This window comes from Bidens hawaiensis, unplaced genomic scaffold (assembly GCF_021521415.1).
Source record: "Bidens hawaiensis isolate Kalapana, Puna unplaced genomic scaffold, B.hawaiensis_p1.1 tig00010383_1, whole genome shotgun sequence".
NCBI classification, from domain to species: Eukaryota; Viridiplantae; Streptophyta; class Magnoliopsida; order Asterales; family Asteraceae; genus Bidens; species Bidens hawaiensis.
Window position 1 is genome coordinate 548,333 of NW_027491788.1, and position 16,026 is coordinate 564,358.

The window sequence follows — 16,026 nt, forward strand, 5'->3', positions numbered from 1 at the left end:
AGAAAAATCTTTATGGTTTTATCTTTGCTTTAACATACTTAAAACAAAATAGGTGGACTTGTTATTCTCGGTATGAGATCCTTAGACTGAATGTTAACTTGAACTTAAAAGCTAAAGATGATTGGAGGTCTGAATTGTCGGTGGGTGGGTTTAAGTGGACAGCAATACCGATAATCGCGGTTTTTGTGTTATCTGTAATGAATTAACCTGAGTATTTTGTGGAAACAATTTCTGATTCTGATTCCATTGTAAATCTTTTTTGTGATGAAAAAGGGTAAGTGTGGGGATGTGATGTGTGGGTGAAAGAGTGTGCTTTAAGTGTTTTTATTGTGTGTTTTACTTTTTTATGTGTATCGAACACGAGCAAATTGATTGGTTTTATGATTGTAGATGATCGGAACTTAAAGAAACTAATTTGGAGCAGCTAGGATTGAGTGGAAATGACAGTAATGATATATGATATGTCAGAGAGTTGAAATACGAAGCCGTGGCCGTAAACGGGGAGGAAGGGAATTGGAATGAAGATTTTAGGAAGAAAGTAAAGTTGTGGTGCTGTAGCTACCGTAGGCTACGATGGAGTTGTCACCGTAAGGTAGAGGAACAAAATCGTAGCCTACGGACCCACCGTAAGCTACGGTGGCTCCCTATAGGCTATAATCAGCCCAGATGGCAAAATCGTTTTTATTATTTTTTTTCTTCCATATTTAGGGGGGGTGTTAAACCCTAGAACGATTACCATTCATACCCTAGCCGCCAAGGATGATTTTGGAGCAATTCTTCACCATTTTAACACCTCTCAAGCACCAAATCATCCATGGTTACGTATTTCCAATCCATACTCGAGTCAATCGTGATACAAAGCAAGGCTAAATCATTCATAACCGCTTCAGGTGTAGGGTTTGCATATGAAATGAGTGGTTTTTTAATTGTTACCAATATTGGGTTTTATTTTTTATTAATCTTTTGGGTGATTAAACCTCCATGTTCGTTTGAATCGGTTAAACAGTTGTGTTTCCAAGATTTACATTTATCATCAATTAATTGGTTTGTGTTCATCAATAATTAGGATTAAGTTCTTATCGTCATTGAACCATTTACCATTAATCATTGATAGATGCTAGGTTTTATATTAACAAACTGGTAATGAGGTTAACCACATTCAGTTGTGTCAATTCATCGGATTAGGTTCTGTGAATCATCATAACCAAACTAATGTGTCTAGTAATTCTTTTCCTATTACAATGAACGAATTATGTCTATGTAATTCCCTAATTGGTATAAGTTTTGTTCGGTTAGTTTATCGCATTACCTGAACCTGAAGTGTGTCACTTTTTTCTCCAACTGTTTTACAAACAAATCAATATTCAAACCACTTAACATCGTTTGTCCACCCTAGTATAATGAATTAAAAAGCATTAAACTTGATTAGCACTTTCCAATTATTCCCTAAGGATTCGACACCTTACTTTCCCTATCTAGTAAAGGCAATTTATAAATGTTTTTGATTGACCTTTCGACATCGGTCACAACCAAAATCACAAAACCGACTCTTTGACTTCGTTCACTTTCATACTCTTTGTCCAACAAAAATTCCTAGCAGTGTGGATCAAGCAACCAGCTCTTCAATCTCCTTTGTATCAACACATTATGCTCCTTCAACATTCTTAGCATCTTATATTTTGAATCCACTTCATTGCAGATTTTAAAACATAATTGCGCAATACGACGCAAGGACACTTTTCCACATTTACGAAACAAAAGATCAATCCACTGTGCTCTATTTGAATTGTGAATTTGTTCCCCTGTCAGGACCTCCATGAATACTAATTCGTAACCGGAGAGATTGCTCTCCGGCACTAATCCCATCCCATCATAATCTGGATTTGCTATGTTATATTGTCCGTCTACTAGAAGAGTAATGTCATAGCCTGAAAGCTTTGGTGTAAAATCCTGCAATTTATATTTCTTGCACTAGTCAAAACCAACAACATGTACTAAAAGTGTGATAGCAAAAATAGCATTATTGTGCTAATATAGGTTATCTAGGATGGTAAGAAATCATATTCTGTGTTTTAATAGTTATTAATAGTAGTTGCACAAAAAACCTAGAAATCTTATGTTAGATTAAATATACTTATGTGTGGTCTAGAAAGAAAATATAAAGGAAATATATTTTCCCCAACACAATTTTGGGGAAAAAAACCCCTCCAAATTGTGTCAAGCTGGCTTTAGGTTTAATAGTCTTTGAAATTAACTCAGAATTCGTCACCAAAGTGAAGATCTTGAATTACAGTATATCATTATCCCATTAAATTTAATACTAAGAGCTCATGTTCTACCTCATCCAGCAATATCTTATGCCTGTATAGCGGGGACTCACTGACTCTAGGCCATGTTCTGTTTGATAGTGTATCCTTCAAGAAAACGATCCCTCGAGCAATTCCTACTACAATTTCCACCTTTGTAATCAATGGAAGTCTTGCTACAGCTCCTACAACACATAAATATCAGTTGTCTTGTTGAACATGCTTTCTTATCAATAAAAATGGTTTGATAAATATCTGGAGTTAGTTTAATTTCCGTCTTACCGCTTTGAAGTAGATCCTCAAGGTTTCCTTTATGCATGAATTCATAAACTAGGTAGAGTTGTTCACCTTCCAAGCAGTATCCTATGAGCTTAGCAAGGTTGGGATGAAGAAAATTTTTCGTAACTTCCAGATCAAGCTGCACTCAGTGGTGATCAATTTTCAAAATTGATTTAGTTCTTCTCTATAAAATTTATATTGGAATGGAGTCATACATATCCAGCTAATTTGGATAAGTGCGTATGTCTTATCATCCAATAGTTACAAATAGAGATGTCACAAAACTCTACACCTAACTTGCGTTTTTCATGACTCACATGTGTGCGGTGGCAAAGTTTCTTAACCACAATGGGCAATTCAGTGTTATCAACCCAACCTTTGTAAGCCTTTCCATATCTCCCCTCACCCAAGCATGTTTCATTTCCAAAGTCCCTTGTAGCAAGTTTCAATTCATCATATGCGAACAACTTTACGCCTATGGTCACTAATTCCTCATGCCGATTTATGTTACTTGTTGCACTTTGGTCTAAGAATGTTAGCACAAAAAGTGTAAAAGCTTAGACATGGCAAGTGAAAAAGGGTTAATTGCTTGTATGTGCACATATGAAGTTGTGACAAATCTAATAATTGTCTCTATAGATGTATTTTCTTGTTAACCAGTGAGAAAGGAACAGATATAAGGAAGACTTAGCATTACTGTACTCTAAAATATGGGCAAACCTGAAAAAACTCTTGCAGACAAGGAATTTAGCATGTGAATTCCCATGATGAAAAGCTTGCGTATACTGAATTCTCGTTCATTTGGTAGAACAAAATATTTATGAATCTTCCAAGAAAAACCCATTACGCCAGGTGACTCTTGTAGTTCAAGCAAAGCCTGAAGTAAGGCCACTACCTTGGTCATGGTAGGACGTTCTCTCGGAACACTGTGGACACAACGATCTGCAATTTGAGTGAATCGTCTTAAACATGTGGGAGAAATTGTTCCTTTGATATTAGAATCAACCATCTGATCTAATTTTCTTTCGTTTACACATTTTTTAGCCCACCTTACCAAACTCTATTGTTCTTCCCTATTTCGTTTGTCTACTGCAAACCTTGCAGATAGCACTTCAAATAATACAACCCCAAATGCATACACATCTGTTTTCATTGTTAATTTTCTAGTAAAAAAATATTCTGGATCCAGATACCCGAATGTGCCTCGAACACTCGCATCAACATGAGAAATTGATGGACTGGTTGGGCCGACTTTGGACAAACCAAAGTCCGAAATCTTAGCTTTCCAATTCTCATCTAAAAGAATGTTTGCACTCTTCACATCACGATGTATGATTCCAAATAGCGTGCCCGTGTGAAGGTAGTTCAACCCACGTGCGGCATCTATTGCAATCTTGACACGTTGTACCCAACTTAAAGGAGTGCGAGCCTTGTGTAGATGATCATAAAGGGTTCCATTAGGCATATACTCATAAACAAGGATCATCTCTTGGTGATCGTCACAAAAACCAATAAGTGATACCAAGTGACTATGGCGCAGCTCAGAGAGCATCTCAATTTCCGCCCTAAACTCAGGTGCACCCTGATTGGATGTAGAATCCAACCGTTTGACTGCAACAGCATGGCTTGTTTCATTGGTACACAAACAACCTTTGTACACCTTTCCGAACCCACCATGTCCAATGACCAGTTCATCATCAAAGTTGGTCGTTGCGGATGTAATCTCCGCCAGAGAAAAACGCAAACATATTTTTGCTGAAGTTGATGACTGATCAGTTGATAAGTCCATATTACCCTGGTTAGTATTTTACAAAATTGTAAAAGAAGCTTGGATCATATTAAGAAGAGGAGTGATGATTATTTCAAGGTTAGTTTACCAAAAGCGCGTTTTCAATCATGGATGCATTCTTTAGTAATATCAATTGAGATTTTACCTATATGACAATCAACATTTTATATTATGGAAAATGATCAAAATGGCCTCTTTTATCAAACTAATTCCTTGACTAACACCCCAAACTAAAAAATACCTAAAATGGCCCATTTCAAAACGGTAGGATCCACCATATTAGAACTGACACCCGACAGATCTATCTGACACCCTTCCGTTTCTGAACCAACCACATCTTGACACATATGCAGTAAAACAGTCGGGCCCGATTGTTTTTAAAAAACTGACCGTTTATTAAACAGTCAGTCTGGCAATTTAAAAACCTTTAAACAGTCGGTCCGACGGTTTATAAGCTGTCGGCCAACGAATCTCTTTCGCCGAGCCTTCATATCTATTCCGACAGGCCTCTGTTTTTTTATTTTTAATTTTCACCATTTTAGAATTGTCGGCCAAGGGATCTACTCTGTCAGCAAACAAATCTATTTTGTCGGCCTAATATCTAATCCATCGGCTACAGCTGATACGAGTCATCTCCTAATTTACCTTTGCATAGTCACTAAACTAAACAATGTAGAAACTTCTTCAAAAAAGCCAAAACTTGTCATTATCATCTTATTGGTGGTTGAAGACTTGAAAGACTTCATAAAGCCAAAACTTGTCATTATTTTCTTACGTGTATTACGTGACTCAATAGAAGTTTTAAAATATTCATCACAATTATTTTAATTTATTGTTAATAATAAGACATAATTATATAATTTGTCCTTTATGTTTATACCTCATTATTTTGCTCGTTATTTATCTTCAAAATTGATATGCTTTGTCTTTTACGTTTATAAATCCAACAGCGTTTGTCCTTTAACGCTAACCCAGTTAGTTTTTCTCGTTAAGTCATGTCACGAGCAACACACATGAGGGCAAATCGGTCTTTTTTAACCTGCTGAAAGACTATTGTGTTAAATAAACTCTTTCTATCTACTCTCTCTCTCTCTCTATATACCAAACCCCAAGTCAATTCACTTATTCATCTTCTCCGGCCATTTATCTTCTCCGACGACCTAGAAACACCACCATCACCATACACGGATTTAGCAGGTGGCCACCGTTCAACCTCCGGTGCTGCTATGTTTCTCAATCTCGACCGTCTCTAGTCCGTTCCAGTAATTTTTTCAGACCTACCACCCCTTTTAATCATTTTGAGAACCGACCAATTTAATAGGAGACTCTGAAACCATCACCACCTCAGCAAACCACCTCTGTCGTAAACCCGTCCCAAACCTAGAAGCCGTTCTCAATTTCGCTTCAAATATCAGTCTGCATAGTAGCAATTAATGCTCAAGACGTTAGGTGATCTTTTGTTCAGAGTGCAAAAACGAGTAGATTGGTGTTTTACTTACCTTGAATTGGTGTTCGAATCATATCGGCAGGGGGTAAGCTAAATAAGGCAATGGCTTTAGGCCTCCACTTTAAATCAGAGTTATGTATTATGAGATTTGAAATTAGAGTTCTTTTAGATTAGTAACTCACTGATGGGCCACAAGCTAAGGTGGATTGCTCAATATCCATTATCAGTGCATATCATCCATATTCTATAGTTTTTGTATACTCTCTAGCGCTATATGCATAAAGAAAAGAAAAAAAGGCCTCAACATTTTAGTTAGTTTTAGGCCTCCAAGTACGTTGAGCCGGTCATATTGGGGAGCTTCCCCGGTGTTCGTAGCTGCGGCAATGAAATACAGTGGGGTAATTGGGTGTTTTGAGAGTTGATGACGATAACGGGATGGTGAGTATTATTTGGTAACTAGGGGGAAGCTAACTCTTTGGTCACTGTTGGTAATAGGTACGTTTGTAAATGAGTGTCTGAACTTCCTTATAGTAATTTAGTATCTTTTTTAAAAGAGTGCATCTTCATTCTTCATGGAGTAAGGGACTAAGGTGACACATTGATGCCACTTCGGACAGTGGAAACTTAAGAGGAGCTGTGAGGGCTTCCTCCTAGAAAGGAAATTAATGAATGGCTTGCTTTCAACACTGTTGATTTTTTTAACCAGGTGAATCTTCTTTATGGAAGATCTCACCCGTCTCCCATTATGTATATCTAGGAAGATCGTGGGGAGGAGATATCGGTGGTTTTAGGAAGTGGTGGTTGCTGAGATGGATGCTGGAAGTTGGGGATGAGCTCGGTACCGGTACCGAAAATCGCAAATTTTTGGTACCGGTACCGAAATGTTCGGTTCGGTACCGTTACGGTACCGGTATTTAAGGTAAGATTCGGGAAATACCGGTACCGTACCGTACCGTACCGGTCCCGAAAACTCAAAACCTTGGTACCGATTCGGTACCGACAGTACCAAATCGGTACCGATTTCCGTACGTACCAAACGGTACCATACCGATTTTTGCTTATCAGTATTGGAAGTTGGTGGTGGCAGGTGAAGATGGATTAATTATTAAAAGTATTTATTAAATAAATGGTAAAAAGACCAATATGCCCTTAAGTGCGTTGCAAATGACATGATTTAAAGAGAAAAACTAACTGGGTTAGGGTCAAAGGACAAATGCTGTTGGATTTCGAAACGTAAAGGACAAAGTATATCAATTTTGAAGATAAAGGATAACGAGTGAAATTTGATACAAACATAAAGGACAATTTATGTAATTCTGTTTAAACGTAATGTGGTTTTAGGTGATGTTTAGTATGCAAAAATGACAAACGGGGTAGAATAGATCATTAAAAGAGATTGAGAAAAACAATGTTGATTACACAAGGCATATCTTTCCCTCTATGTCATCAAAACCATTCATTCACACTTTTATCTCATTTTATTCCTTCTTTTTCACCCTACTTTCTCAACACTACCACCTAAGCTCCATCGTTGCCACCACCTGGATCACCAACACTAGCACTGCCACCACCACCATTTCGCCACTTGACATTACCACTGTCATCGCCACCACCTGACCATCGCCACTGCCACCACCATCATGTTGCCACTTGGCATTACCACTGTCACCGCCACCACCTGACCATCGGCACCGCCACCGCCACCACCACCGTTAGTCTACCACTGCCACCACCTGACCACTATCACTGCACCTCCACTGTCACCGCTATCGCCATCACCATCAATACTACCACCACCATGTCACCATCGCCACCAAAACTGTCACCACCTGACCATCATCAACGTCACCGCTACCACCCAACCCTGGCACCACCACTACTACCACCACCATGTTGCCATCGCCACCGCAACCGCCAGCATTGTCGCCTAACTAGTGACCACGACAGCCGCCGCCTGCCCACCACCACTGTCAACGTCTCTTCGCCGCCATTGCCGCCATTACAACTTTATTTGTTGTCTTTATTTTGAGGCAGGGCGATTTTGATTATTTTTATTTTAATCACGCATGTTCCGACCTATCAAATAATATAGATTACTTTCATTACCATTGGTTAACTATGATAATGGAATGCTAATAATTCATTTCATTTCCTTATTCATTTCATTCACTCATTATTACATTACCTCACGCAAAACGGGTCAGGGAATGATTTTAAATGAGGTAATAGTATTTTTCACCCATGTTCCAGACTGGTCAATAGTTGTAGACCTCATCTGGTCTCCTTAGAACGAAAATGTGTTTTGGGGAAACAAGAAAAGGAAACTTTCATCAAAATTCTTATTACCAATTGAGTTCCGTGCCATTAAGTTGAAATAAAAAAGAAGAGAAAAGAAAAGACAATATAGGATAACGTATGAACGAAGTTCTTAATTAATAGGGTTCATAGATCAAAATGGTATGTTAAACAAGTTATGTTGAAAGAATCTACCTATGTTATTTAAGTAAGACAATGTTGTCACAAAACGTTTAACTAGGACCGCTATATATACTGCCAACTAAGCTAATTACCAAAAATGTATTTGCCATATAATTAACTATTAATTAAAATAATAATTTGAATACAATTACCAAATTAAGGTCTTCCAATAAATACGAAAGTCAACTGCTAAAGCCAAAAATCAAAATTCGTTTTATATCGATAATAATCGTATTATCAAAATTATCGTTATATTAAATACAAATACTTAAAAAAATTGATTGGTATTAAGAAATTCTTTATTCAATAACTTTTACACTTTTAATTATGTTATCACAAAATTATATCCAACAGCTTATTTCTAATTAGAAAAAAAAATTATTTGTAACTTTTAATTTATATTCGGTTAAATAAAATTAATTATCAATAACATGCTCATTTATCATTAAAATCAAAACGATTACAATAAAGTGGCAGACAAACGGGCAACAAGCTGCGCCGCAACCCCCTTTTGAATAGCAAAACCAATTCTACTAAAAACAAAGCGTTGGGTCGTAGGAGACGACAAAGTACCATGAACGAAACGCTGAACCCTGTTTAGAAAATTCACGGCCTCCGGGGCCAGAAACTCAAATGTATTAAAACCCAAATTATAAAGTTTACTTAATAGTCATCAACCATATTCATATACATCATCTAGTGATTATGTTTTAATTCGTATTTTAACCACTATGTTTATTGTGCAAAATAATATTACTTTTCTTGTATAATGTTTGAAATCCTAATCTTATGATAGATTTTAGCATCATTTAATGTATTTGGTATTTATTCCTTTTTTTTATTAGGACCTTGATCTTAGCATCACCTTGATCTTTATATAAAGAATTTGGCATTACCCATTCCATTCATTTGGAAATCCTCTTCTTCCATTTTGTCGTTTTGCAAATTACATGGTAATCCTTCTTTTGTGTTATAATATCATCTTAACTGAATTATGTTTAGTTTATTATTCTTGCGGTGCGCACATATAATGTACATATGTGTGAACCTTAGGGTGAGTAAAAGTGAAATTGCACTAATTTTAATGTTATTTACTAATCTCGTGAAAATAATGTTAAAAGTTGCGGAAGGTTAATCAGGCATCATGTGGTGGCGTTGATAGCCGGAAGACAAAGGTACATGCACCAATCAACCGGTGTCCCGATGGTTGAGTGTTATGTGCCTTATGTTCAAGGCTTGATGCAGCCTCTCTATTCCTATAGGGGTAGAGGTAAGATTGTCTACATCTTACCCTCCTCAGACTCTACGATAGCTTTGCTATTGATGGGATATACTGAGTACGATGATGATGATGATTAGTCCTTTTTTATATGCGTAGCAGTAATGTTTATGTTCTACACAGTTTTTTTTTTACTACTACTTTTATTATTACGGAAATGTTTTATACAAAAGTAAGATTACATATATTGGAAATTAATTGCTGAAGAAATGTTTTATCAATTTTCATTGGTTATCAATTTGTTTTGTCATATGTGAATGTATAATGGCCATCTTATTCTCTTTAAACTTGATTTTTTTTTTTTTTTTTGTAATTATATTGCAGTTATTAGAGACTATTTTCTATCTAATTTATTGGTTACAAAGGTAGTATTTTTGTTTCTCTAATTCTAGCAGCTCATAAATATCAACCAACCCATTACTAATTTATTAATTAAAAAAGTTTAATTATCATGGTAAGATGCAGAGGTGCACAAACCAGTTCGGGTTGGTCAACAAAAAGCCAAAACCGATTCAAATTTTGATCGTGTTTGACCAGTTCAATGGACAAGGTTATAAACCAGTTCCAAACCTACGGGTTCAATCATGTCAAAACCGGTTTCTGTCATACAGGATCCCAAAGCAGTTCATGTCGTCGGCTAAGATCGAGAAACAGGATTTTTGTGCACCTCTAGTAAGATGTGTTTTGCAGCCATACATCACAAAATTTCTAGTAAGAATCCAAACCAAGTTAAAAAATAAAAAATAAAATAAAATAAAAACAGTAGCATGGTCCAAATTCTCAAACAAATGAAAAGTAACAATAATCATTAAAAAAATACATTATCCAAACATAATAAAGTTTTTGAATCCTTCATTTGAATAACATGGTCCGAAGAAATTCAAACAAGAATGAAGAACCTTGCCTTATTGTTGGCTGCAACGAGTCTCGTCGTCCTTGAATCCTTCATTTGCCATAACCTTAAATAAAGAAGTTAAGACACGATATTAGCTTTAGATAAATGTATTAAGATTTTTGAATTAATAAGAACTTGCTACCGCACCAAGAACCTAAAAATCATTGTCTGTGTTACACAAAAGTTAAAATGTGTCAAACTTAAAAAACACGTTTAAGTAAAGAACTGTGATGACCTTGATAAGCACTTATACAGAGCGCTTATTACACTCCCAAAGGCCCGTTAATAATCAGATAACTAAAAACACTACAAAGATTTGTTGTAACAAGTCACAATAATCGGTTTTACAACACACATTCATACATACCTTAAGTACCTCTTAGGATAGCAAATCAGGAATCAAAAAGATCATACATATACGCTTACAAATCTATTTTCTATCCACTAATAAATTCAAGATTACTCAAGAACTCAATAAATCTTCCCCTTTTCACATATCAAGATTATAATAAAAACACAAATCATAACAAACTTTAGAGCAAGAACTAATAATCAAGAAACAATTTAGAGCAAAAACTAATAATCAAGAAACTCATACAACAAACAAGAATAACAACTTCACTTACGAAGGCAACTTTCCAAACAGAAAAATCACAAACTTTGAAGCAACGAAATAATCGGATCCATATTAAAATTAGATGAAAAACGCTTACTTTTCTTTCCCCAAAATCCATTTTCGACAAAATCGGATCCATATTAGGAATGAAACTAGCAAAAGAATGCATTTTTGTTGCTAAAAGGCTATAACCCAATAAATAAACGAACCAACCCCAAGCCGAGCTGAAGCTTGAAAAAACAACCCACCCGAACTTAAGCTTTAGAAAAAGAGCTTGAAATGAACCGAGCTCAAACTCGAGCTCTCGTAAGTAAAAACAAGTTGGGCTCAGCTCAACTATACTGCACCCCTAATTACATTAAAGTAAAAATGAAGAACTGCATAATCAATATTGAAGAAACACATGTGACAAGCAAGATTAAAAAAAAAAAAAACTCAACTATAACAAAAAAAATAATAATAAATACTAATACTATAAACCAATTAAATCTAACATTTTAACCTAACATTTCAACTAATAACCCAAAACTATATTAAATCAAAAACAATATAATCAACAAACTCATATACCAAACAAAATTAACAACAATTTAACTTACTAAGGCAACTTCCCAGACCGAAAAATCGCAAACTTCGACGCAACCGAATACGAGTAATCCACCCCATTCTCCTTCAAAAACCCCTCAATCATCTCCTTCGCCTTCTCGGGCTCGCTACTCTCACACTCAACCTCATACAAAGTCCCAAACTCAAAACTAGTCTCATCCAATTCAATCACCAACCCATTCCACTCATACACATGCCTCAAGTTCTTAAACCCCCCTAAACCTACAAACCCCTTATCATTAATATTATTATCACCCGGAAAAAACTCGTTTTTCACTCGTTTCATAATTCGGGAACTCTCGATCAGACCCGTTAATCGGGTGGGGTCGGTTACGCACGCGTACCCGATTCCCGGGTCGATCTCCTCCTCGTCTTCCTCGACTCGGCTAATGCCGTTGTCGAGCACCGCATTCGCTTTGAGACTGATCACGCACCGGGCGATGGGGCGATCGTTGTACAAGCGAATGCGGAGGACGGCGCGGCGGGCGGAGAGTTCGCCCGCCGCGCCATCGAAGAAGTTGTTGTGTTGGTTGTGGGTTTTGGTGTGAAAAGGGGATAAGAGGGAGACAAGGGTTTTGTGGGAGTGGGAGTTTGGGAGTCGGAGCTTGAGTTCGACTTCCATGGTTTCGGGTTTCGGGTTTAGGGTTTGAGGCCGATGCGGTCGGATTTGGAGGTGGTGGTGGTAGAGGTGAAGTGGTGGAGGAGTGACGTGGCGGTGGTGGTTGTTGTGGTGGTGGTTGTGCGGGATTCTTGGAGTTCGTGTTTGTCTTCGATTTTGACTTGGATTTTGCTGGGGGGTCTTCGTAGCATTGTTTGGGTATATTTGGTGATTGGGAATGGTGGTGATGGTGTAATTAATAAGGAAGGTATTTAGTACCCGACCCGATAATGTTACTTGGGTCAGACTATGGGGGCAAATTACTATCTGCGTGGAAATGTGGAATAGTCTAGGCCTGTCACTTTTGCTCGAAACCCGAAATCCAATATGAAAAAACTTGTATTTGAACCCAAACTCACTTGGCCTGAAAAGGCTGAACCCGAGAATAGACTAACCCGAGAATAGACCACCATTTTTGTCACCGGAACTACCACCACCATAGTCAATGTATTTTTTTTTTATTTTGGTAAAAGAAAATTATTTTAAGATAGGAGTGCTTTTATTATTTATATTTCATTCCTACAATTTTTTTCAGGATGAGGGTTTTCCATGGTTCGCGGACTTCGCGAACTATCTTGCGGACGGGTACTACCCGAAGATGTCTTACCCGCAAAAGAAGAAATTCTTTGTGGACGGGTACTACTCGAGGACTCCATGGAGGTGTTCATGGACAATTTTTCTGTGTTTGGGAGCTCTTTCGATCAGTGTCTCTCCAACCTTGAGAGGATGTTGGCCCGATGCGTTGACACCAACCTAGTCCTTAGCTGGGAGAAGTGTCACTTCATGTTACGCGAGGGCATCGTTATGGGGCATCGTATTTGAAGTGCGGGGATAGAGGTCGACCGAGCGAAGGTCGAGACCATTTCTAATCTTCCCCCACCCACTTCTGTGAGATCCAACCGGAGTTTTCTGGGTCACGCTGGGTTCTATCGCTGGTGCATTAAAGATTTTTCTAAGATCGCGAGACCCATGACCAAACTTCTGGAGAAGGATGCCCCCTTTGTGTTTTCTGAGCAGTGTACCGAGACGTTTGATCTATTAATAGACAAACTCGTTAACGCCCCGATCATGATTTCTCCCGACTGGTCGCTTCCCTTTGAGTTGATGTGTGATGCGAGCGACTTCACAGTCGGAGCGGTTCTTAGACAGCGGAAGGATAAACACTTCCATCCGATTTACTATGCTAGCCGGACCTTGAATGGTGCATAGGAGAGTTACACCACCACCGAGAAAGAGCTTTTAGCTGTGGTGTTTGCATTCGATAAATTCAGGTCCTATCTTGTTCTGTCCAAGACGATTGCGTACACGGATAATTCTGCCATTCGTTATCTCTTTAGCAAACAGGATGCTAAGCCACGTCTTATCCGATGGATCCTGTTGCTTCAAGAGTTTGATATTGAGATCCGTGATAAAAAGGGGGCCGAGAATGTGGCGGCCGATCATCTTTCACGTCTTGAGGGAGCTGAGTTAGGAGAGCTAGGGATCAGGATTAATGACCATTTTCCAACAGAGAGTCTCATGTTTGTTTCAGCTCAGGATGAGGGTTTTCCATGGTTCGCGGACTTCGCGAACTATCTTGCGGACGGGTACTACCCGAAGATGTCTTACCAGCAAAAGAAGAAATTCTTTGCTGATGTTAAGTTTTACCTGTGGGACGACCCGTATCTCTTTCGTATAGGTGCTGACCAGTTGATCAAGAGGTGTGTTGACGTTAAGGAGGGATGGCAGATTCTGAGCCATTGCCATATTGGACCGACAGGAGGTCACCACGGTGCGAGTTTGACAGCGAAGAAGGTATTTGATTGCGGTTTTTATTGGCCTTCGATTTTTAAGGATGCGCACACGTTTGTTAGGATTTGTGATCGTTGCAAGCGGGTCGGCAACATCTCGTCGCGAAATGAAATGCCCCAAAAAGCTATTCAGGTTTGTGAGGTTTTCGATGTGTGGGGCATTGGTTTCATGGAACCGTTTCCATCTTCGCGTGGAAATAAGTACATACTCGTGGCGGTTGATTATGTTTCGAAGTGGGTTGAGGCCAAAGCCTTACCCACGAATGATGCCCGAGTTGTAGTCCGTTTTCTCAAGAGCCTTTTTGCTCGTTTTGGTGTCCCGAAGGCGTTGATCAGTGATAGAGGTACTCACTTCTGCAATGTGCAGATGAAGAAGGCGTTGCGACGCTATGGGGTCACCTATCGGCTTGCAACCGCCTACCACCCACAGACTAGTGGACATGTAGAAGTGAGTAACCGGGGGATCAAACATATTCTTGAGAAAACGGTTGGTTCGAATTGTTGGGATTGGTCCGACAAGTTGGATGATGCGTTGTGGGCCTTCCGTACAGCCTACAAAACTCCGACCGGTTCCACGCCGTTTCGGATGATTTATGGGAAGGCCTGCCACCTGCCTGTCGAGTTGGAGCACCGTGCGTCGTTGGCCCTACAGAGGGTCAATTTTGATATGTCCGCCGCTGAGGCCACTCGGTTCCACCAGTTGCACGAGTTAGAGGAGCTGAGAGATCACGCCTACGCACAGGCATTTAGGTATAAGGAGCGGACGAAGGAACTGCATGACAGAAAGTTGAAGGGGAACAAGTAGTTCAAGTGTGGGGATTTGGTCTTATTGTATAATTCCCGGTTGAGGTTATTTCTGGGAAAGTTGAGATCCCGATGGTCTGGACCGTTCACGGTCACTGAGGTTTTCACGTATGGCACTGTTGAGATAGAGGATTAAGGCGGGAAATTTAAGATGAACGGTCATAGACAGAAGCACTACATTGGTGAGCCGATGGCTGATCAGACTGTCGAGGTATTCTACCTTGACTCGCTCACCGAGACGTGGACGTGATGGATGCATCACTCGGGAGACTGGCCGAGTTTTAGAGTTTATATTTCTATTATTTGTTTGTGCTATCTGTTTTATTTATTTTTGTTTGTTTCAGGATGTTCCAAAATGAAACCGCTCGTACTCAATCTCCATTCGAGTCGGTCGATTTAATGAGTGTTCTATTATTAAAAAAAAATCATAAAAACCAAAAACACAAAAATACGTTTATTTCTTTATGTTTTTGTTTTCCGTTTTGTACGCCGCTACATGCGAGCGATTTTGAGCTTTTGTAGGTTATATTATGCGCATGGTAGCTACGATGGCGTCTTGGAACATGTTCTCCCGAGGTTGCGGCCGCGAATGAAATGCTATACGGTCGCTTATTTACTACTCCGCTATTGAAGATTCTGCACACAAACCATGGGAGTAACACGTTCTTTGTTTTATTCTTGTATATTATATTTTTATTTTTTGTTTTATTTTTATTTTATTTTATTTCTTTTCCTTGTTCTCATCGAGGACGATTTCGTTCTAAGTGTGGGGATGAGATTTATTTTACTTAGTTGTAGAAAATTTTTGAAAAAAAAAAATAATAAAAATAAATAAATAAATAAATAAAATAAATAAAAAAAATTTGAAAAATAAAAAAAAATAGTCCCTTGAGATTTGTTTTCTCTACGTTAAACAGGAAATGATATTATTACCGAGTAGTGGTTATTTTATAAATTCTTGGTGTTTTCAATATATATATATATATATAATAAATAAGAACAGTGCCCATTAGACCCGCACGTAATATGTGGCAACCGAACGGTTTAGACTCAGTAATCGATGTGCTGGTAGGCTCAGC

General features: G+C 38.4%; 2 protein-coding genes and 1 pseudogene across 3 annotated transcripts; all 3 read right to left on the bottom strand.

Annotated features, from left to right (window-relative positions):
• Positions 1-1,593: 1,593 nt before the first annotated feature.
• On the bottom strand, positions 1,594-3,594 carry LOC143534988 (putative serine/threonine-protein kinase PBL1). Its single transcript, XM_077029347.1, has 5 exons — positions 3,372-3,594; positions 2,903-3,111; positions 2,589-2,724; positions 2,340-2,491; positions 1,594-1,950 (listed from the first exon to the last, which is right to left on the bottom strand). The coding sequence occupies exons 1-5, from the start codon at positions 3,592-3,594 to the stop codon at positions 1,594-1,596; spliced, it is 1,077 nt and encodes a 358-aa protein (XP_076885462.1).
• A 51-nt stretch (positions 3,595-3,645) lies between these two features.
• On the bottom strand, positions 3,646-4,374 carry LOC143534989 (putative receptor-like protein kinase At5g38990 pseudogene; annotated as a pseudogene).
• Positions 4,375-10,434: 6,060 nt separating this feature from the next.
• LOC143534973 (triphosphate tunnel metalloenzyme 3-like) lies at positions 10,435-12,372 on the bottom strand. Of its 2 annotated transcripts, XM_077029332.1 has the most exons (2): positions 11,689-12,372; positions 10,435-10,537 (listed from the first exon to the last, which is right to left on the bottom strand). In XM_077029332.1, coding segments are annotated over exons 1-2 (630 nt in total). In that variant the 5' UTR covers positions 12,318-12,372; the 3' UTR covers positions 10,435-10,536. The 2 variants fall into 2 exon arrangements, with proteins under 2 accessions (XP_076885447.1, XP_076885448.1); XM_077029333.1 differs by lacking the exon at positions 10,435-10,537 and having other exon boundaries at positions 11,688-12,372.
• Positions 12,373-16,026: the final 3,654 nt, after the last annotated feature.